The sequence below is a fragment of the Leuciscus leuciscus genome (genome assembly GCF_965113295.1).
Source record: "Leuciscus leuciscus genome assembly, chromosome: 8".
Classification (NCBI taxonomy): domain Eukaryota; kingdom Metazoa; phylum Chordata; class Actinopteri; order Cypriniformes; family Leuciscidae; genus Leuciscus; species Leuciscus leuciscus.
In genome coordinates this window covers 20,254,785-20,277,441 of record NC_138732.1, presented here as the reverse complement: position 1 = coordinate 20,277,441, position 22,657 = coordinate 20,254,785, and the positions used below count along the sequence as shown (strand labels likewise).

Here is a 22,657-nt window from a genome sequence, read left to right as displayed (position 1 = left end):
AAAGACAATGACCTTTGAGCAAAAAAAAAATCTGTGGCCTCATGGAATCCGTGCCTTGCTTATTTACGCCAAATTGCGTACAAACATACCCCGTTAGTCTCAGCCCATCTGAAAAGGTGACATCAGGAAGTCACATTCAAATGAGCTCAATTGCATTCAGAGCAGCTCTTCAGAACTGCATGGGTGCCACTGGAGTACACGTCTCTTCTCGTCAACTCGTCCTCTCTTCATCATGATAAACACCTTTCACAGTAGCTACAACCCCCCACCGGTGCCTCCACGGGCAAGGTACAGCAAACCCCAGCCAGTGGGAAATACACCTTTGGTCAAGATTTTGTCATTGATGCTACTGATGTTAATGATGCTGACCTTCGGAGGCTTCCTGTACATGTTCACGAAACTCAACATGGTAAGAGCTGCTCTTCTTTATGTGACTCTTTGCTCTCTCATTTGTATTTATTCCCAGGTAAAATGGTAGGAAGAAACTAATTAAATGTTGTGAAATGTAAGGTCATGTTCATATGATATTATATATATATATATATATATATATATATATATATATATCTACACATGGATTCCATCACTGTAAAAAATGTCTAACCTCTCCAAGTCATAATTTTCTAGTGACTGGTTACATCTAAATTATTTAATTGGCCCAAGTGCAATTCTTGTTGCAATAGTCTGTTAACATTGGCTCAATGAGAAATAATACGTCAGACTAATTGAAAAATTTAGATGTTATCAGTCACTAGAAATTTTTGACTTGGGGATGTAATTTTTTTTTACAGTGATGAGGCCACAGATTTTTTTGCTCAAAGGTCATTGTCTTTGCAACATGAAAAACATTCTGTCTTTGACCTAACAGATTTTTGTCAATAAATATTTCTAAAGAAATGGTTTTAAATTATATATATATATATATATATATATATATATATATATATATAAATATTTATTTACAAAAAAAAAAAAATATATATATATATATATATATATATATATATATATAAAACCATTTCTTTAGAAATATTTATTGACAAAAAAAAAAAATATATATATATATATATATATATATATATTATACAGTTAAATTTAGGGATTTAAGGTAATTTATTTTAGAGACAGATAACAATGTGTGCATTTTGAAATGTTAGCTCATTCACTCAAAAGAAAAATGTATAAGAAAATTGTCAGAATGGTACTAAACAGATTTACAAAAAAATATTATGAAGCCTGTAATGATGTGCTAATTATTTACGACCATGAGAGAAACACAGAGGTGAAATCTTGATTATTTTCTCTGAGAATAAACAGAAACAGACTGAAAAGACTAAAAGGCCTGTTCTCAATGGTCTATTTCCTGGGTTGTGTGGTTTGATGAGCAAGGCAGCATGCTGTGCATCAAAGAAACAAATGCAACAAAAACCAACATTTCGGTGTCGAGAGGAAGCTATTATGCAATCTCATTGTATGAGTTATATGCCAAAGGAGTGACTCAATAACAATTCACATGATTATTACCACATATTACCAGCAATTATTAAACAACAACAGAATTAAATTGATTAGAAACTCCAAGTACAAAAGTAAAGATATATTGCTTTCAATCACCAATAATTGATGTTTTTTTTTAACTGTGCTGTGCAAAATTACATCTGATAATGATCCGGATGATTGCAGATAATTTAGACTAATTCCTTTATAAAAACAGAAATTCAGTTAACATTCTCTCAACCCCCTGAAAATCATTGTCTTAGTCACACAGTGGTTTTAATGTGCTTTATAACACTGTGATAAGATGTTTCTTTTTGGTGCTGTTCATATTTAGCAAAAATTCTTTAAGCATTAATGGAAACAAATGGTTTGTCTTTTTCCTTCATCAGCTGCAGTCCCATGGGAGTAATCATGAAGTCAATATTGAAGACATGATGAAGCTGCTGATAAATGACTGTGTGAAAGACAAATTGGGAGAAGACTCAGTGGAAGAATGTAGAAAACTGATGGAAATGTATAAAGAGGTCATAGAAAAGGTATACATTTATGTCATACGTTTAAGTCATGCTTTCGATAATCCGAGATGTACATGTGAATCATTAAGCATAAAAGTAATAACATGAAAATATTAAGTATCATTACTTTGTACGTATCAATAATATACTTTTTATTCATCCCAAAGGTTTCACAAGGAAATAATAAAGGTAAGCATTATAAACAGTATCTATAAAATACTGCACAATGGATTTTTAAATACTTATTTTTTTTCTGTTGCCATTTGGGTTAGCATGGTTTTCTGTATGTTGGTCCAAAAAACAAAACTTTTTCACTACATAAAAAGGTTTGCTTCTAATATTTAGCAAGCAATTTTGTGTCATTCTAATTTTGATATGCTATTTTTATGTCATTCTTGAGACCTTACTGTTGTGTAATTATTCTGCAGTGTCTAGATTAACTGGAGGGATGAATGGGCCGAATGGACCGGCTGCACACATGGTTCTTTTGATCGAACATAAAGGTGAATAGAAGAACACACATTACCTTTTCAGTCTATTATACAATATATTCAATTCAAGACTCATTTAGTTGCTATTAAACCAAAACATTAAATAAGGGTTTAAGACAAGCGAATGTGTGATGATAATGGAATTTTACTTTTTTTAACACCAACAGACAAGAGTTCAGAGTCCGTGAGGTCAAACAAGCTTCTTTGGGATCCAGAGCATTCAATGTTACAGGAGGTACAGCTCAGCGGCAAAAGTGACATGTTGATCATTCAAAAACCTGGAATCTATTTCGTCTATTCCCAAGTCACCTTCTCCAAACAACCTAAAAGTGCATTAAAGCAAGCCATAAAGATCACAGAACCCACGAAAAAAGAAGACACGGAGCTACTCAAGGGTTTTTGCAGCTTGAACAACAGCAGCACAGCAATGTGCACAGCCTCCCTGGGGGGGGTGTTCCAACTACAGAAAGACCAACAGCTCTATGTCACAGTAACAAACAAATCCTTGGTGAACAGGGACTCCTGCAGCTTTGGATTATTCAAATTACGGTAAAGAACACTCTGGAGCTGAACCGGTCAAGGGGAAGATGGATGATACGAGACAGCGAGGGAATTGACTGGATCAATGCACTATATTTAAATGGATAATTATACAGTGATGTGCGTGGCATCTGAAAGATCTCAGCTCCAGGGTGCACCTCTCCTCATTGACGTCAAACCACAATCCAAATTCAGGACAAACAAGGAAATCACGTAAATCTTTCTGAATATGGGAAAATCCTGGAATTTCCTTACAGCTATATTGTTCATTGCAAATATAATTCGATAAGAATACCATGAATGTTTTCAAACCACTAGTGGCAGTGTTTGTATGAAATATTTATTGCTTATACAGTTTCACTTTTTACTATTTGCTCCTCTTTTTTTATTTTTTTATAAACTATTGAATTAATAATAAAATATATTTATTTAGGTATACGCTTGACAAAATTATACTTGATGTTAAATTCTTACATTCTAAAACCAAACTTTTTATTTTTATTTATTTTTTTATCTGTTCCTGCTGACACTACATATTCTAAAAAATATTTGTAGTGAACCATTTTATACCAATTTTCTCTTTTTTTTTTTTAAGAAAAAGAAAGAAGGGATTTGGAACATAAATTATATATATGGGTTTCATTCAGATTATATGTTGTAACTCTGAATAACAAGAAAGCCACAAAGTCCACTACCACACAATTCCCCCAGTAACCCCAGCGAAGATTTTGAATATTATCAATCATCAATGTTTCCAATAGGTCAATTGTTTCCTATAGCAGGCATCTATGTCTACAGGTTGAGAGAAGCTCTATTCTCAGATTTTGGAAACTGATGTGTAGGAAGAGGTTGAAGAGAAGGGAGTGCACTGAAGCCTACTAGTTCTGTTTTTACCTTCAATTTGATAACCATGAGCTGATACTGCTGTGCCTATTTTACAGCATTCCACCCTCCTCCATGGAAACAGTGAGTTTTAGGTGACAAACGTGTGCTCATTTCAGAGCCACGCGGAAGCCTCTGCTAACAGGAAGTTGTCAGCCTACTTCGCTCACTCCAGCTTGTACATTTACCGTCCCTATAGCAAAAAAGCCACTACATCACACATACGACACACATAGTCGTCCACATTTCACAACAAGGTAGAATTTCCTCATGTTTAAAAGGATAAAATAAAAAAAATTCACATATATAGCTTATTAACATGATGTTATTTTTATTAAAACAATTCCTTATTGAAATGATGACAACATTAAAAACACAAGCACTAGAAAAAAAAATTATATATATATAGATGTATAAGCACTTATATTGCATAGATCAGCTCCGCAAAAAATAAAACTTGTGTTCTGCAGACATGGGCACTTTTAATAGAGGAAACTGACGTGGACAACATTCTTCATCCATCATTTATGATCTCCTGAAAGTGCTATTCATTTTTCTTTCCTGACACATTCATGACATTACGAGGACAAAGTGAAGTTCCTTTCAATTGATATCAGTAGCCACCTCTAGCAAATAGCAAGTTTCCACATGGTACTATGCATACTCACATAACCTACTGACCACTTCAATCTGTTCCACATAATACACACATGAATATCACATTTACCACTGCAGATGTCTCAACTTCGGACACGTATTTTAAAACCATTTCCATAACAACAACAACAACAATACAATCAGGGTTAACACTTTAAAATAATATTTAAGGCTATGTGTAACACATGGCATGCAAGGTTAATTGCTGGAAAACAAACACGCACACAAACATGAAACAGACTTGCACAGTACCACAGTAACATAATTATATTTGTGCACCTTAGAGCACATCTTATTGCCTAATTGGAAGAATATATTATACAGAATACTTCTTCCAAGAGAAAAACTGGCTCTTGAATGAATGCACAGCAATTGTAACCAGTCGCATATTGCATTGAACTGCCACAGCAATGTTCCGGAGGTGACCGCTAGTGGGTTTAAAAAGAAAAAGAAAAAACTCCCCACCCAAGTTTTGCTCATCTTTACAGCATTTTGTTTGCACTTCTCCACCGCTTAAAACGGAGATCGTCCCTCCAATCCAAAGCGATAGAAAGCATTAGTCACGGTTATGATCGGCAATGATTCATTGAAAGGTTTAGCACTCCAGACAGGGCCATTTGTGTAAGTGGCCATGTAACTCATTCATTCCATGTTTAACTTGTTACAGTTAATCTGGCAAAAGTTCAGGGAAAAAAAATCTGTACCATGAATGCCACACATGACGGAGTAGGAATGAGTAAGAAATGTATTGCACTGTACCTCCAGTGCACTTGCTGACAGGGAGAGGTTTGCTAGGGGGGAAAATCTATTAAAACTGGGTTCCAACCACATTTGTTTCTCATTCAAATATGAGCCTCCAAGATATGATAAGCAAGGAACAAATATCAGTGCCTAAAGTACCATATGTTTCTAAGTACACTCGGTTTTCGAGTCCTAAAAGGGCCCATAGTATCAAATCCACAAAAATACTTTTTTTTTTTGGTTTAAGACATATTATGAAATAGTTTTAAGCCTCTGAAAAAGGAGGTTGAAATTTCTAGTAACACTTTACAATAAGGTCTCATTAGTTATTGTATTCACTGACATTAAATAACAATACGCAATACATGTTACAGTATTTTTTTAACCTTAAAAAAAAAAAATACAACCGTTTATTGTTTGTTCATATCAGTTCAGTTCACAGTGCATTAACTAATGATAACAGATTCAACTTTTGATTTTATTAATGTATTAGTAAATATAAATTAACATTACCTAAGATTACTAAATGCTGTAGAAATATTGTTCATTCTTAGTCCATGTCAACAAATGAAACCTTATTGTAAAGTGTAACCAAATTTCCTACTGTATTTTTATCATTAAAAAAGTTGATATGGTTCTTTTTGCCATAGTATCTATATTATATACATATTTATACTGTATGCAAGTATATATGATATACATACATTATATGATGTATTATAAACTTGACTATTTCTGACAACTATATCCCTGATAGCTTTACACTAGTGATGATTATCAGAAGCACTGTGCACCCATGCTGATGTGAGTGACTGTCTGGGGAACACGTTCGAATGGGAATACACTGAATCTAAACCTACAGTTCAATGACATATTACAGGAATTTAATTCAAAACCATCAAACTAAAAGGAAAAACCAAACTCATTTCAAGATGGCAAGTAGGGCATCTCATGTCAATCAGGTGAAACCACAAATTTCAATCTTGTTCACAGAAGAACTACCTCAAGCAACCTAGAAGCTACCTCAAGCAACAACCATTTTCACATTATAAAAGCAGAAATAGGACTGAAAAGAGCAATACTTGTGGATACGATGGAGTACTATAATGTTCAACCACAAATATCTTCTCCAGCACCATTAACAGAATATATTCACTTGTGCAATAGCGGCTTGAGTTGGAATGCTGTTTAATGGGCTGAATGTCATTGGATTTCTCTTGTCCATGACCAGTAACAGTCAAAGTGAGGCAGATATTTGTTCAGTTCAAAAACAAGAGATCCCATCATCTTTTCTGTGATGTTTCTTTTTGGAGTACTTGAATGAACCGGAAGGGCAAAAAAATGGAACAGATGAGGACTGGAATCCGACAGTTATCTGAAGTTTAACAATCACCTAATACTTTCTAAATAAGCAGTCCACTTGGTTTTCTAGAACAGTTGCAGTTTTGTTCTCAGAAGTCACTTCACAGGAGCGTGAAGCAAACCACCCAGTGATATTCTTCCATATGGCGACAAAAACAGAGTCGATATTCTCATTGGATCTTGTCCTTTTGATGAAAAATGGCTAAAAATCCCCAACATGGTGACTTTCCAAAAGTAATGTTCAGTGTGTAACGTGATGGAAAAACACATAAAAACAAAATTGTGAGGACAAACACAGACACAGAAACACATACATGCGCACGGCAAGGGGAAACAGGCGAGCGTCCAGAGTGTTCTTTAGTGACCTCCATCCTCCCAGGAACAGTCATTCTTTTGCTTGGCCAACTTCTTGACTACACGCTCCAGCTCCTTACGGGACTTCTGTTCCTCTTCCAGGCACTGCTTCATCCATTTATTCTCCTACATTTACAAACACACAGCATCAGAATATTACGGCATAACAATAGTTATAGTTCAGGCCAAAATAAGATTACAATAACCACAAATCTTACCTTTTTTAATTCATGGACTTCATCTTTCAAAGCATAAACCGCATCAACAAGACTTCTGGAAAACAATACGTTAAAAAATATTCTTTAAAATATTCAAAGAAAATCAAAACATTTCAAAGTGGAAATAAAGCACATATATAGTAAGAATCAAAAGTCAAGACCTGAGTAACGATTGAAAAAATTTGGGTTAAAAGTTTATTCCTTTGAGGCAAGGTAGGTCATTTGTTCCAGAATTATTTTGTGTTATTCTGGTTGAAATTCTCTTCACATTCTGATAGTAATCTCTAAGTTAAGAGGTCTAAATGTATTTATATGTATATATATCATCTATGGAAGGCACAGGACCATAAATTGTTCGTCCAATCATTGCATTCGGTCCTAATGCAATGATACAATGTCCTACCTGCCTGTCAATGTATGCATTTTCAGACCTCTGCGCACCCTGATTGAACTGACATCACACATCATCCGTTTGTTTCATGCTATACAGAGTTAGGTAGATGTAAGCCACTGAAACATCAGCCACCTTTTACACTTCCTCCTGATCTTAAACATTGAGCTTATGCTGCGTTCACGCCATAACTACCGTAATTTGGATGGAAGAGAAGGAAACCCGACTGATGTTCATGTGTTTTTGAGGAGGTGTGGCTTTAGAGACGCTCTGAAGGGAGGGTGGGATCATATGCTTTCAAAGCTAGTTCGCTATTACTAGCCTCTTCAAAAATGACCAACCCTACCTTTAACCCTCAATTCTGCACTATTTCTAGGTCACTACAAAAATAAAAAAAACAAAATCTAAGCATTTTCTTAAATGGACTTAATACTGATTAGAGAACAAGATCACCTTTGAGTAATTCTGTTATCAGACAACTGAACATACTTCTCCTCTATGATCGTCTGGCCATTGCTTTTGATCTCCTCAACAATGATCTTCTCTTCTTCTGGAAGCAGGACCTGGGGGATGCACTCCTTACGCACAGCTGTGTGAATAAATCAAAGCTTTTAATTAAACTATTAAACTATATTAGCGTTATTAAAATATCAGTAGCTTAATTATACAGTACATATAACAGGCAGGTCTAACCTGTGGTGGATTGGTGGAGACTGGCTCCGGTGCAATAGGCCTCAATCACTTTAAGGATCTGGGCATCCTCCTCTAGAGCTACTGTGCCTGTCAGTCACGGAAACAACAATTTCAGAGGGACAAACCACCAATACATTATGTATTTCTATTTGTTTGTACATGCTAAAAGATAAGTTGGCAAAGCTGCTTGTGAGATTTCAAAACCTTTAATTCTTCCACTACGGGACCATTTTTGTTACATTAGATAGGGAACTACATGATTTTTATTTATCATTTTAATATACCTACTTTTTCTAATCAGCAACTCATCATCTGATGGTTTTCTCTCCGTTTTTCTCTTTGGGAGGAACTTCTTGATTGGTCTGGGGCTTTTACTAGAGTCCTGAGGAAACAGTCTGGTGTTAATGAAGTAACAGCATCTGTTGAGCTCTGAATAAAACCACTAAAACTGCAGCTAGCAGAGCTTAATTTGTTTTCAAATCCAGAGCGAGGATGCTAAGAAATTAGACCAATAAATGGTACCTTACATAAGTTATGACGCCATTCAGAATAATTTAAGAGCAAATTATCAGGGACTCATGAATAAAAACCATTCGCAGTAGAACGACCCTTCTGTCTGTTTGTGATCTAATTATTTTAGTCTGTCATTTGATGACTTTGTTACAGCAGTGTCACTGGGCTGCCGCCACTTATTTCTCAAATGCTAACACCTCGGAGTGAGTCATCTAAATGAAGTTATTTTAACCAACTTCATTAAATTGTCTGAAGGACAATTTATTTAAAGACTAACCTTTTTTTGCCTGCCAATGATATGATGACAGCTTTAATAAATATGATTTTAGGAACGTGTTGATGCATATTTTTTTGAGGGTTTAACTTTAAAACTTTGTCACTGACAACTATTCAGTTTAGTCACAGCTTTAGCAAGAAGCTGTCAAACAGCAGAAGTATAAAAGTTAGATTGAAAGTTGATTGACTAATAATGATAAGACTTTTCTATTAAGAAATATGCACATACAGTATACACTAGGCATGCTTCACGCTGAATGGCGTTTTCTGTTTGTATGCTTTACTCATACATAAAGTGAAAGTAAATGGTGGAAATATCTGAAGAGAAGCATGCACATGTTCACAGTTTACAGTAATGTTCATAACTGATGAATCAATACCAACAGAAGTGAAAGTGGAAAATATTAGCGAACTGGTATACAATGCATAAACAATACATTACGGTCCTGAGATACAGAAAAAGGTGACTGAAGTGCTCGGTCTCTCGAATGATTTTCGAACAATGCTAACCCTAACCTAGATAAAATATTAAGAAAAATATTTAGTTTGTAAAATGACATGACAACTAGCAGCAAGGCCTGGTTTAGGAAAAGTCATCTACACCCAACAAATTGCCATTATGCAATGCGGTACTTGTTGCTCAGAATACCGGGACATAAAACAGAATCATGCAGCATGATTGGAAAATAATATTCCTTCTTATGTTGACAAGAGCAGTGCCCTTAAACCTCACCATAACTAGGTATTATGAGTCATTTTACCATTTCTATGAACAACTAAATGGCAGATACTGATTCTTTTGAAAATCTAAATTAAACTTACCATCAACATAAATTCTCTTGAGGCTTCAATCACTCAATAAATTGCACCAGTCCCTTATTAAACTGCACTTCACAGGTTTATTGCACAGGTATACAGGTTATTTTCTAAATTCTGCCAATACACTACTGGATCTTCAGATGTATTATCATCTGTCACTGAGAAAGCTTTTCATCGACTTGAATTCTCATATTTGTGGGAAGCAATATAATGTATGAGCTTAGGTCCATATTTTATTACATGTTAAAGTGATGTTTTCTAACCCTTCTGTAACCGTGGCAACAGCTAATCTATGCCTAAATCCCCTCGAAATCACTCGAGATAGTCTGCAAGACAATTCACTATCCCGATTGTTTATTTTTTTCACTGGAACACTGCTGCAGGTTATTAGACTAGTATCACCAAATATGGAACCAATTTATATGTGCTGTTATGTTTTTCCAATATGAATCTCTACCCTTTTCTATAAATCTTCAATTAATAAATTTAACAATAAATCTAGTTAGAATCTAAAAATGGGAAAGATCTTCACATTATACCATATTTTATATATATATATATATATATATATATATATATATATATATACACACACACACATACATATACATATATACACACACACACACATAATTTCGTTAAAAATTTGCTGTAAAACCACGCTGCTGTAAAAGTGATTAAAAAAAGCATCTAATTGAGCCGCATCTTGCATGTACATTGCATGATGAGGACTCTGACTCAACTGAAGCGTCAAGTACCACCAAATAGAAACCATGTTTTTGCTAGTCAGCTACCACACTTGTCGAGAGCAAGCAGCTTGATATGAGTAAAGTGTTGTTTGCTGAAGAACAATCTTGCTTTTTGAACAACTGGACTGGTGTAGGACTGGACCAATGCAGTGGTCTTGAGATGCACATTTTACAGTTTTTAAATTGACATGGAAGCTTAAAAATGTGGCTTTAATGGCAAGGAAGCAGAAGGAGCAATGGCCAAAGACATATATAGACATATATATATATATATATATATATATCTAGTGAATGTTTACATAGACAAACAATTAAAAAAGAATAGCATGGAATGGAAATAAAACAAGCAATACATTGACTTCTAAAGGCATTTCAGTATTGTCTGCAACAAGTTATGTAATCTCTGTGTGTGTCTTTTCATTTTCATTTGATTAATTACATTTCATGCAATTAATGCGTTTAAATGTGATTTACATTTTTTTACAGCCCTACTTTCCTATATACCGTATGAAACATCTCAACATAAGCCATTTATTCATGCAGGAAAGGGTTTGTTTGGGGTTGTGGGTATATTGATTAAATAAGATGAGCTTTGAAGGTTGAAAGGCAGGATATGTTTCAGTACACATTGTTTACTGCCTGCCAACATTGTGCCGTTGTATCTGAACTTCCTTCCAACTAATAATTAAATACAACATAGCAAAGATCATAAATGATAAATAAATGCAACTTGAGCAAAGATCATTGCATAGGGAGGAGAAGATACAAGGCAAGCAAAAAGACACCGGAAATGAGTGGCTTGCCACAGAACGAAAGAGAAAAAAAAAACAGAAAAGCATGGATACAGCGTGCAACACCAGTGCTAGGCAAGCACACAGACACGACCACACACATGTACACACACAAAAAACATACAGATTCACATCTACTCTTACCTTCAGGATATAAGACATCCTCTAAAGAAGCAGAAAATGGAGAGAGAGAATGAAGATGTGTATGAGAATAAAAGAACAGCCTGATAGGAATATGATGGAAAGATCAGTGAGAGGTGAACATTAATTGTTGCAAAGAAACAGAAGATTTCACATGCATTCATCAGTCGCTAACACCCGTTGCAGAGAGAAGTTCGAGTGGGCTTTGGGTAGCATTAGCTAATATCCAGCTCAAAGACCGCTAAACATTCCACTTAAATCTGAGATAACACCTCCACCGCAACTTGAGGTAAAGAGAATAACGGTGGCTTGCAAACTTACAGTCAGAGTAGTTTTGAATGCATCGGTTTCCTGTTAGGACCACCAAGAATGCACAGAGGTAAATTACGCTCCCACTCAAGATCTCTTATGACTATTTTCCAGACAGCGTACCTCTTTATAGCCTAGCGCAGCGGAGGGCTTGAGGGGTGGCGCTGGTCTCAGGCAGCTTAAGGACCAGGGCTTGGTGACTTTGGGGGGTTCGAGGGGGCCTCGGTTAGCCACAGGGGTACCGAAACCGTGCAAGTGGTGGGAAGAAGTACCAGACATGGTTGGAGGCTTACCATCAACACTCTGCAAAACACAAGAAAATAACGGTTCACCTGTAGGAACACATCATTGGGAGTGATGTAAAAAAAAAATATTTAAAAAAAGAGAAAACATTGACAATGGGTTCTTATTACCTTCAACATTGTTCCAACTGGACTTCCTTCCTTGGTGTAAGCATGAAGATGTTCTAACCACTCCAGCTGCTCCTGTGAACTACTACAGAACACCATGGTGCGATCTATTGTCCCCCCTAAAAAACACAACCAAAAACACATCAGCCAAAGGGAGGATACAATGAGAACAAGATAAACTGTTTAAACACGTGCTTCTTTACATTACATAAGTTTTGTTTGGAAAGTTCCAATTAAAAAATACAAATATCCACTACTGTTCAAAAGTCTGGGCTCTGTCAAATGTTCAAGTTTTTTTTAGTGAAGTCTCTTATGCTGGCTAAATTGATTTAATCAAAAATACAGTAAAACATTAGTATACTATCATCAAATATTTTAAAGTGTAATTTATTTCTGTAAAGCAAAGCTGAATTTTCAGCATCATTATTCCAGTCTTCAGTGTCACATGATCCTTCAGAAATCATTCTAATAAACTGATTTGCTGCTCAAGCAACATTTATTATCATCAATGTTGAAAACAGTTGTGCTGCTTAAAATTTTTGTGGAAACTGCAATACATTTTTTCAGGATTCTTTTATGTATCTTCTTTTTTGTAACATATGGCTACGCTCACACTGTCAGACTTTAGGATTAGCATTTACGTACAGAAGTGAGTTTCGAAATGTCTATCTGTTTAAACATGCATTGGGAGTCTTATCACTTTTGACACGACAATAGAGCCGCAAAAACAGACTGGATATAAAACCTTCAGATGACACTCAGTCCTTATCTCCATCGCTGGAAATTACCAAAACCACACATTAAAACCCGCAACACACGGTCGAAGCACGTTTGTGTAGCACAGAGTGGCTCTCTCGCACTGTATGACTGACAGACAACAAGTTGTCCAGTCCGGTTCCGTTCACACAGCACAAGTTTTCCGAGAATGTGGTTGTGAGTCCTGAAAATTTACCGGTGCAAGCTTGGTTATAGAAAGCAGTTGTCACTACTGTAAATAACCGTACTGTGTGAGAACATAACCGTATTAAGGACTCAAATAAATGACTGACAACTTGTGGCTCATATGCATTTACTTTTGATTAATTTAATGCATCCTTGTTGTAATGTTTGGAAAGACATGAAGGTGAGCAAATGAAGACACTATTTATTTTTGGGTGAACTATTCCTATAAGAAGTCACCTGCACATGCTCATTACTTGTTAGATTTAACTATATTGCTGCCTTGTTATAAAAACAGATCAAGAGACAAGCGGCAATGAAAAAAGCAGCAATAATGACACAGTTGAGAGTATACTGCTCTGTGACCTCTAAAAAAAAAAAAGAAGAGACCTCACTAAAACTGTTTACATGGACTGAAACAAACCTGTGATCTCAAAGGCATAATGGCCTGTGTCTGCATCTTCTATGTGTTTGGTTACAGTGGTTCCTGTCAGTGGCAGACGCCCCTATGAGACGAGAGTGAGACAAATGAGTGCACTGCGCTTTACTTTTTCATAAATAACAGATGCTGATTATGTACCTGGATGAACACAACAGAAAAAAAAAAAAGAAAAGAAAAAAAACTCACCTGGTAAATGAAACCACTCATTCTTGGGCTGGCAGACAGCATGACTAACACATTAGGAAACAGCATGAAGTATTTCTCTTCTTTTTCCTAGAAAAAATCAAATGTACATTATATTACATTCAGAACATCTGCACAAATTACATTAATTATTACCACTACTTAAAACAATCACATTGTTCATGGCACAGATGCAGGTGTATGGCATTACGGCACCTTTACAGCAAACAAACACAAACATCAAATGTCTCTATGTTACACACACTTTTGGATTGGTGAACGGCTCTATTTTTTGCTACATTGATTACTCACGATCAACAAATATCGTACCTTATTTCTAGCAAACCATGATAAATTTCAGCTAAGCAAAAGAGAGAAAGAGAAAGGGAATACAATGAAAAGAATGGGAGGGAAATCATTTCTAATGACTTTAGTAAGTAAATTCTTTCAACATCCCACTATTTTTCCTTCAGCTTAGCCCTTTTCTGATGTTATTAGGGGCCTCTATCAGACCCCTCAAACACCACTGTTTCCATTAACCAGAATCAGCGGGGGCTGAGGTTCAAGTTGACAATGCATGCAGATGACCACAGATGCAAAACTTTGCAGGAGGATTTAAGCTGTTGACATTTCAATATTTTCCATTCATTAGCTAACAAGTTACATGAAGCAAAAAATGGGTGTGGCTCTGACCATTTTGTCTAAAAGGCCATGATGTTTAACCTTGTTTTGCACAACACTTCAATTAATCTTGACAAAATAATCACTCCAGCCACTTCATAGTTTATTTTGAAATGGTGCAAACATGACCAAAACCAATAACATTTACACCAATAGCATTTTGCACAAAATAAACAGTGATATAACCACGCTGCTGTGAAAGCAACAGGTCGGGTTTAGATACCCCACTGTTATTTCCTAGTTCTCACCCTCTTCCTTACCTCATTTGAACTGCTCTGCATGTGGACCTGTGACATGTAGACCACCTGACCCAGTGACTTCATGCTGTCCCCCTCCCAGCCCCGCACCGGCTCTGACAAGATCTGCAACTCTAGGTTCTTTCTTTTTCGCAGATCTTGACACTGAGTCTGAAAAACACAAACAGATCAATTCAGTGAAACAAGAATGAATGGGATACATTTCATATGTTGCATGATACATTTCATTTCATTTCATTTCATTTCATTTCATATGTTGCATGTCAGGGAAAACACATACTGAAAATATGACTGATTCAAAAAAGCATTGTGTAATAGTCAAACATTAAGACCGAGTCACACCCAGTCTAAAATGAGTTACCATCTGCGATTAAATAGCACTAAACTATGAAACATTTTGTTAATAATTCTCTGATAAATGTCTCAATAACGTAATGAATTGTTTGACATCCAGAATACACACACACACAACACCGTTCAAAAGTTCGGGATCAGTTAGATATTTTTGTTTGTTGTCACGACATACAGCGATACAGAAAAAGAGTAATATTGTGAAATATTATTACAATTTAAAATTACTGTTTTGTATTTTAATAAAGTCTTTAGAGTCACACAATCCTTCAGAAATCATTCTAATATACTGATTTGGTGCTCAAGAAACATTTGCTATTATCAATGTTGAAAACAGTTGTAACATTATAAATGTAATCTGTTTAATGCATTCTTGCTGAATACAAATATTAATTGTTTTGAACGGTGGTGTATGAATAAAATATTGTGCATGTTTTTAGTGCTGACTTTTCAGATGTTTATAGTCTCTGATAAGCATCTAATAACTTAATAAACATTGATAAATAGTGGGTTACAATGTTTTTAAAGTAAGTTTAATGCCAAATGATTTTTAAAGTCAAATGTATAGATATATAAAAAACCGGAACGTTTTATAACACAATAACTTGGAACAGGAAAATATATCATCTTAAATCGTCACTTCTATGTTACATTCCATTCCATTCCATTCATGTTCCTAACTGATGCTTAATCATCAAAGTGACTTACAATAATGTACGCAAATCATCTCATCAGCAATTACCAATATAGGTAACTGAGAAAACATAGGTAAAAGGGGAAGACTAAATATACATGACACCTCCACAACTATGAACATGGGACTCTCCCTTACCTGTCAGAAAAAAACACAAAAAGAAACTGAAAAAAACACATGAAACTGTTCCACAGAACTCAACGAGTAAAGAAATCACCTACTACTATACGTTTCTATGCCGAGATGTCTGACATGAAATGCCATTATCTAAGTAATGACTCATCTTTCCTCAAGTCTTTTTTATCTTATAGAGACACTCTCATAAACCTTAACCTTTACATTTCATGTAACAGCAACTTCAACTTCAACCTGTAAAGTGCAGTGAACCTGCTGTGCGGTTTAGAGATGAGGGTGAGAGGGATTTGGAGAGAAAAGACTCAAATGTTTTGCACCATGACAGGAAACATCTCACATTGGTCAAAACCATGAGAAGTAAAGTGTCAAAAATGCTTTAGTTGCCACACAAGCACCAAAATGAAATGGCAAATATGACAGAGAACTGAGACATACCACGAGATTTTTAAAAGCAACTGTTGCTTTGAGAATGTCACTGTAATCTGGATGCGCTTCCTATAAGAAAAAAAGAGAGAGAATCTGTTAATATTATATTATAACAAACATGAAAACACTCAAGGCCATATCCATGATCTTAGCAGCTTGCTGTTACCTCCACATGTCGCTCAAGTTCCTGCAGGAGGGTGGGATACTTGTCGAGCCTCATGAAGGGTTTGCTCAGGCTGGTGGTCAGGGTCAGAATACCAGGAGCACTGGCACCCTGACTCTCCATGAACTTGTCCAGCTCCTCACTGTTCATGGAAAAACAGTTTTTATTTGAAACTGATTTATTTGACTTATCTAGACAATTATGATCGACACATCTTAATGTCGAAAACAGTCTACCCTAACTAACTAACTTTTAAGAATGGCAAAAAACTCATCACAACTTATTATATATAAATATACACTACAGTTACAACGTTTAGGGTCAGTAAGATATTTTTTTAAAGTAATTAATACTTTTACTCAGCAAGGATGCATCAAATTGATCAAAAGTGACATTTATAATATTACAAGATTTCTATTGCAAATAAATGCTGATTTTTAAACTTCCAATTAAAAGAATCCTGAAAATATATATCACAGTTTCTGCAAAAATACCCATAAAACATTAAAAAAATGATAAAATTATACAAACAAAACTCTTTTCAACATTGACAATAATAAAATGTTTCTTGAGCAGCAAATCCACATATTAGAATGATTTCTAAAGGACCATGTGATACTCAAGACTGGAGTAATGATGCTGAAAATTCTAATTTTAAAACTTAAAAAATGTATTGCTGCATAAAATAACACTTTTATAAATGAAAATAAAAAAGAAAAGTGAGGTTTAATCAATTTGCAATCAGGTCAACAACACATTGTCAAATGAACATAACAATAGCAAATGTTTTGGGGAAGGTGACAGAATGGGTGTGAAGAGAACTCATCACTAGATGCTGAATTGTGATAAAATAAATTTAGACTAAAGATGAATCATCTGAACGCATGCCTTGAGTACATGATCGAACAACGGAAAATGCTGCAACAATGCTGCAGAGTGATATGCGAGTGAGAGAACAATCAAAAGTCTGTCTTCTGCCACCATCAGCATAACCACAGCTATAGATATCCTGTTGGGTTAGTGCTGTTTCCTGTGTGTATGAGGCATGCCTTTTCACTCTCTCCTTCTGCCGTGGAGCATTCAGAGGTGGAAGGAGAAAACTGACAGAAACCTTATTGTAGTTCATCGTACAGGAAGTGTGTAAAATGTGGCTCAGACATTTCTGAAAAGCTGTGAAGTTTACAAGTACAAACCAATAAAAAACACACACCTAGAAATGGAAATAGGGCAGCAGTGTTATAAGTAAAGGCAGAAGGGAGATTTGCTTGTTTAGTCAATAACATTAACATACAATGTGACATAGGAGAATCAAAGCCTTGTAGTGACACCTGCTGGTTCATCTTTATATTTCAGAAAACATTGTACTGTACATTAACACATAAAGGCAAAGTGTAATTTCTGTGCCACTAGCCTCAAACAAAAATATTTTGTAAGCGCCATAATCACAGTTTTACAACTTTTGGGAAGTCAACCTATAAAATGGCACATTAATCATGGAAATCCCCCAGAGGGTGTTTCCTCTAATGAATAATGTGGAGATGTGCTTAGAATATAATGATGTATTGTTCTTTGCAGCTCTTTGTTCTACAGTTCAGATTTTACATTAATACTTCACATTTTGTGACATGCATTTTTAGAAATTAAATGACTCCATAGTAGATCAATACATATACATAAAGAACATAAAATATAACAAGAACAAACCACATTAGAACTTGTGTGTCAAACAAGCATGTTTGAGCATCCTATTACCATACTTGATGTGCCCTGCATGTGCGTTTATCGATGTTTATATGTGAATAAAAGCCTAATTAATGGGGTCATGACATATCAAATCCTGTATCATTAAAACATCCTGCAAACATCATATTTAAAATATTCTCCTCCTAAAAAAAAGCATTATGTAATCAAGCTCCAAAAACCCATTTGGATATTGTGGGATTTGTGACGTCACATGGGCAAATACATTTGAATAAGACTGCCTCCAGAGCAAAACATAGACAAATAATTTGATATCATCGCACCATAGGCTCCGCCCCCTGGTGTTCTGTCACTTAACGTCTGACACCTGTCTTCACCAGAAGCAAATAGAACCCATTATAATGACTGACACCGTCTACAGTATACAACTGCCTTTTCAATTTCTGACAACCCACGCACTTGAGTCAACAGGACAAATGCAAGAGCAAAGGAACATTCGCTTTGACGCATCCAGTTAAAACAGTATGTTTCCTTCAGAAGGATCCCAGCATCAGGAACAAGTGCATGGTTTTTGTTTAATGGCTGCAGTTTTATGCCTCTTAACAAGGCACAGTGTAATGGAAAGTTTGAAAATAACCTTTTATTAAATATTAATATTTAATATTAGTATTGGATCTGACAGAAGCAACATCGCAAAGCGCAAGTAAACAATTTTAAAAGGCTTTGACTGTAAATTGCGGTTTTAAATGGATAACAGGGATGTGCACGAGTACTCGGACTTGACAGCGACTATAAATCAAGAAACCGATGATCGCCGTAACTTTAGAAAAAATACATTTCTTTTTTTCTGATTGGTTATTGCGGCATTTAGTGCGGTACTTGAGGTCTAATTGGTTAGTGTTAGGACAGCATGTAGTCCAGACTGGCGAAATACAGTGAAACTATGGATTTGAAAGCATGCAGTGATGCCTTGAATCACTTTGATCATGAAAATACAGTTGCAGCGCCGAGCTTCCATATACAGCGCATTACAATGAGAACAGTATTGTAAAAGAATGTTGTAAATTCTTTGTGCTTTTGTTGCCCGTGTTTCACCGTTGATGTTACGGGAAAGAGCGCACCCACAACGGGAGTTACACATTCAGACAAGAACGGTCAAGTTGACGTGCGCATTTGCGTCATTTTGTGCAGAATTAAGTTGTAATATGACTTTTATGTTGTATGTATATGATTAATCTCATATAGGATGCGTTTGGTTGAGTTTATTAACCCACTAGCAAAGCACTTCAGTTTACATGGTGTTCATTCACTCTTCAGCATCAGCTGAATATTGTTGCAAATATATAATACTTTATTAACATAAGTGAACCTCAAGGATAGTAATAAATCCTTGTCACGACCCCTTAAATCTGTCTTTCTTCATAAGACTTCATTTGAATTAATTTTACAATGTCTTTCTGCACTTTTTGAAGCTTTAAAGTTTTGGTGTAATGGACTTTCAAGGAAGTAAATTAACAAAATTCTTATGGGGTTTGGAACGACACGAGGGTGAGTAAATGCCGACAGAATTTTCATTGGGTAAACGTCCCCTTTAACATCAGATGTTTTGACACACAAAAACTGATGACAATTATGAGACACTGACCTGTGATCAGTCAGCACACACACTGCAGAGGGATGGCTGGAGCAGTAGGACAAGTACAGCGTTCTGATCTGACACATCAGGTTCAGGTAACAGCCACCAATCCGCTGCTGGCCCTCTGGCATCCTACAAAGCAAAAATACATAGATCAGCCCGGATAATTACTTTCTTACATACATTATTCATTAACTTTTATTTAATGTCAAATACCCTAGGATTTCAAAAATACAACACACAAAGCCACCACCAGATGGCGCTGTATCATCCAAGAGTGTGACTTCTATAGAAAGCAGAGAATCATTTGAGTCATCAATATGCTCTATAAACACAGAAAAACAGCTCTTACTTGGAGCACTCCTCTAAGGCAAGACACAGTCCCAGTTGGAAAGAGAGGACGTCCTCTAAATTCCCATTCAGACTGGAGCAGTCCGCACTAGAGAGCCTGCAGAGAGCAGACAGAAGAGTCATTGTGCACATGGGTTTTCATTGACTGACCCAGCTCCCCGAAATGTCAATCGGCTTTGATATCAAAGGGTCCCTGATGCCATGGTGACGTATGTGTTTTGCTCTTACTTGTCGCTGGCCTGTAGAGGCCGCAGGTAGCAGCCAAGTACCGTCTGCAGTTCTTTGACAAACTCTCTCTCATGCTCCAAGATGTCTTGCACCACCTAAGAAACAAACAAAACATTAAAATAAGAACTTGAAATTAATTTACTACATGTGCATTTGGCATTTGTTCATGCATTTAAAAGAACTCACCACATTGTAATAATTTTTTGTCAGCTGAGGAACGTCAAATCCTTTTATCGATTTCGGAGATATTGGTTTCTCTGGGGAAAAATAGAGGGACAACTTAATAAAAACGTCACTGTTTTATTCAATTATGTTTGCTAGGACAAACTGTTTCTAACAATGCTAAAATGTAAGAGAATATCTTGGATTGCCCACTCACCACATGGCTTGACCTCTCGGACATAGTTGCTAGGGAACCAGCCGGTTTTGCCATTAAGGTTTCCCTCCCACCATCCACCTTCCTCCTGGCGTGTGACATGGATCAGCTCGCCCTTGCTGAAGGACAGCTCGTCCTCATTGTTCTGCTTGAAATTGAAGCGGGCCTTTACCATCAGTTGCCCACCGCCTCCATTCTCCGACATATCCTGGACAGCAACAGTTGAAACATTTCAGTACGCAGTCAACTGGCACCAAATATTCATTAATAACTGATTTTTATTGATGGTTTACAAATTATGTATATGCTCATATGTATAGGGGTGTAACAGTATATCGTTGTATGATATATCGAATATATAAAAATGCATCAGTGATGTGAAGGATATGTAGTGGAACAGTTCGTCACCAACCGTCGATCACAGAAAGCAGTAACCGCTGATAAGATCACAGATACCAATCTTTTTGAAGCCTTTTTATCATGTAGAATAATTTGTAAGATGCTTTTTTTACAGACATTTTTTAAAATTCATTTAGGGCCTGCATTTCATTTTTGAAAATGGCGGGAATGTGACTCTTGTGGGGGACATTTTCTTATTTTGGGTGGTGGGGACTTTTTTGTTGTTGACATTTTTCAAAAAATATATAATTATCTAACCTGAATGTATGATCATGCAGTGCATTTTTGTTTTTACAATGGGGCAATTGTTGCACAGTAGCTTACACAAAACGCAAGCCTGATTTCAAACTCTGAATTGAATTCACAAAAAAGACAAGTAAACAGTCAGTAATAAAATAAGAACATATAAACAATTTAAAAGAAGTAGCACAAATAAATAAAATAGAATAAAGATACAAACAACACAGACTGTGCTTTAAGTTTTTTTTTTTAAGATAGTTCTAACAGTAGAGTGGAGGTAAGAAATTATAACAACATTTTATAAGGAATCAAATGTAAAATACAGGGATGTGATTGTGCGAGTGAAAAAAAAAGGAAATTTTTTTAAGACCCAGCGTGAAGCACTTTTTGCAACTACCAGGAACTGTGAAGAGTGACACATGGAAATATATTTAACAGCTATAATGTATTTCTAGTAATACAAGACAAGACATCTTAACTTATCTTTGGGGAAAATTTAAGGGCAATAAGTGCTATTCTGTAGTTCTGTAAATAAAACAACTGTGCTTCCACTACCGATCAATCTCATTCCACTCAAACGTCTACAATAGGAATAGTCAACATAAAAAGTTTTTTGTGTTTTGGGAAACTGCACATCCTATTCTGGCTACACAGATAAAACAACCTAAGCATTTATGCATTATATTAATGCTTTTTACACATTCGAAAATTAAGCAGAGAATGTGACCGATCGAGCTTTGCGTGCTGTTTATACACATAAACGACATTTTACATGCATCCAATAGGCAATTTTTAGCATACATATGATACGCACTTTTTGCGGGCATATATTACAAAATATACATTCCCAGCCAATTCTACCCAACGGGTAAATTTTGCGTACCAGATGCACGCATTACTTTTGCGTATAAAGGAACAAAACTCTTCGTTTCAGCGATGTCTAATCTGAACGCCTCTGATTGGCCATCACACTCATAAACTCAACGGAAACGTGTGCGATTGGTTATAACGCTCAACGCTGCAAAATGAAATCTGGTGGAAATGCCGCAGTCGGATGGATCGAATGAACGTTAAGTTGGTACTAATATTATCACTTAAACATATTC

The 22,657-nt window shown here is 35.9% G+C and overlaps 2 protein-coding genes across 6 annotated transcripts in view; one reads left to right on the top strand and one right to left on the bottom strand.

Annotated features, from left to right (window-relative positions):
* Nucleotides 1-95: 95 nt before the first annotated feature.
* On the top strand, nt 96-3,481 carry cd40lg (CD40 ligand). Its single transcript, XM_082177503.1, has 5 exons — nt 96-409; nt 1,887-2,033; nt 2,180-2,201; nt 2,441-2,515; nt 2,671-3,481. Exons 1-5 carry the CDS (start codon nt 233-235, stop codon nt 3,054-3,056), a joined length of 807 nt encoding a protein of 268 aa, XP_082033629.1. The 5' UTR covers nt 96-232; the 3' UTR covers nt 3,057-3,481.
* A 751-nt stretch (nt 3,482-4,232) lies between these two features.
* arhgef6 (Rac/Cdc42 guanine nucleotide exchange factor (GEF) 6) overlaps nt 4,233-22,657 on the bottom strand; it is a 38,852-nt gene continuing 20,427 nt past the window's right edge. The window contains exons 6-23 of one of the 5 annotated variants that reach the window (XM_082177491.1): nt 20,916-21,120; nt 20,723-20,793; nt 20,537-20,631; nt 20,310-20,405; nt 19,967-20,089; nt 16,624-16,762; nt 16,467-16,526; nt 14,855-15,001; nt 13,917-14,003; nt 13,713-13,794; nt 12,353-12,468; nt 12,063-12,242; nt 11,634-11,654; nt 8,630-8,723; nt 8,342-8,428; nt 8,102-8,237; nt 7,258-7,312; nt 4,233-7,165 (exon numbers count right to left, since the gene is read on the bottom strand). In XM_082177491.1, coding sequence (XP_082033617.1) covers nt 7,043-7,165; nt 7,258-7,312; nt 8,102-8,237; nt 8,342-8,428; nt 8,630-8,723; nt 11,634-11,654; nt 12,063-12,242; nt 12,353-12,468; nt 13,713-13,794; nt 13,917-14,003; nt 14,855-15,001; nt 16,467-16,526; nt 16,624-16,762; nt 19,967-20,089; nt 20,310-20,405; nt 20,537-20,631; nt 20,723-20,793; nt 20,916-21,120 — 1,917 coding nt within the window. In that variant the 3' untranslated portion in view covers nt 4,233-7,042. The other 4 variants (XM_082177493.1, XM_082177492.1, XM_082177494.1 and 1 more) reach the window with 4 other exon arrangements.

Coding starts and splice junctions, on each gene's coding strand:
- cd40lg (XM_082177503.1), top strand. CDS start 233: ATGATAAACACCTTTCACAGTAGCTACAACCCCCCACCGGTGCCTCCA. Junction 2,034..2,179: donor ATAAAGAGGTCATAGAAAAG/GTATACATTTAT, acceptor TTCATCCCAAAG/GTTTCACAAGGAAATAATAA. Junction 2,202..2,440: donor TTCACAAGGAAATAATAAAG/GTAAGCATTATA, acceptor ATTATTCTGCAG/TGTCTAGATTAACTGGAGGG.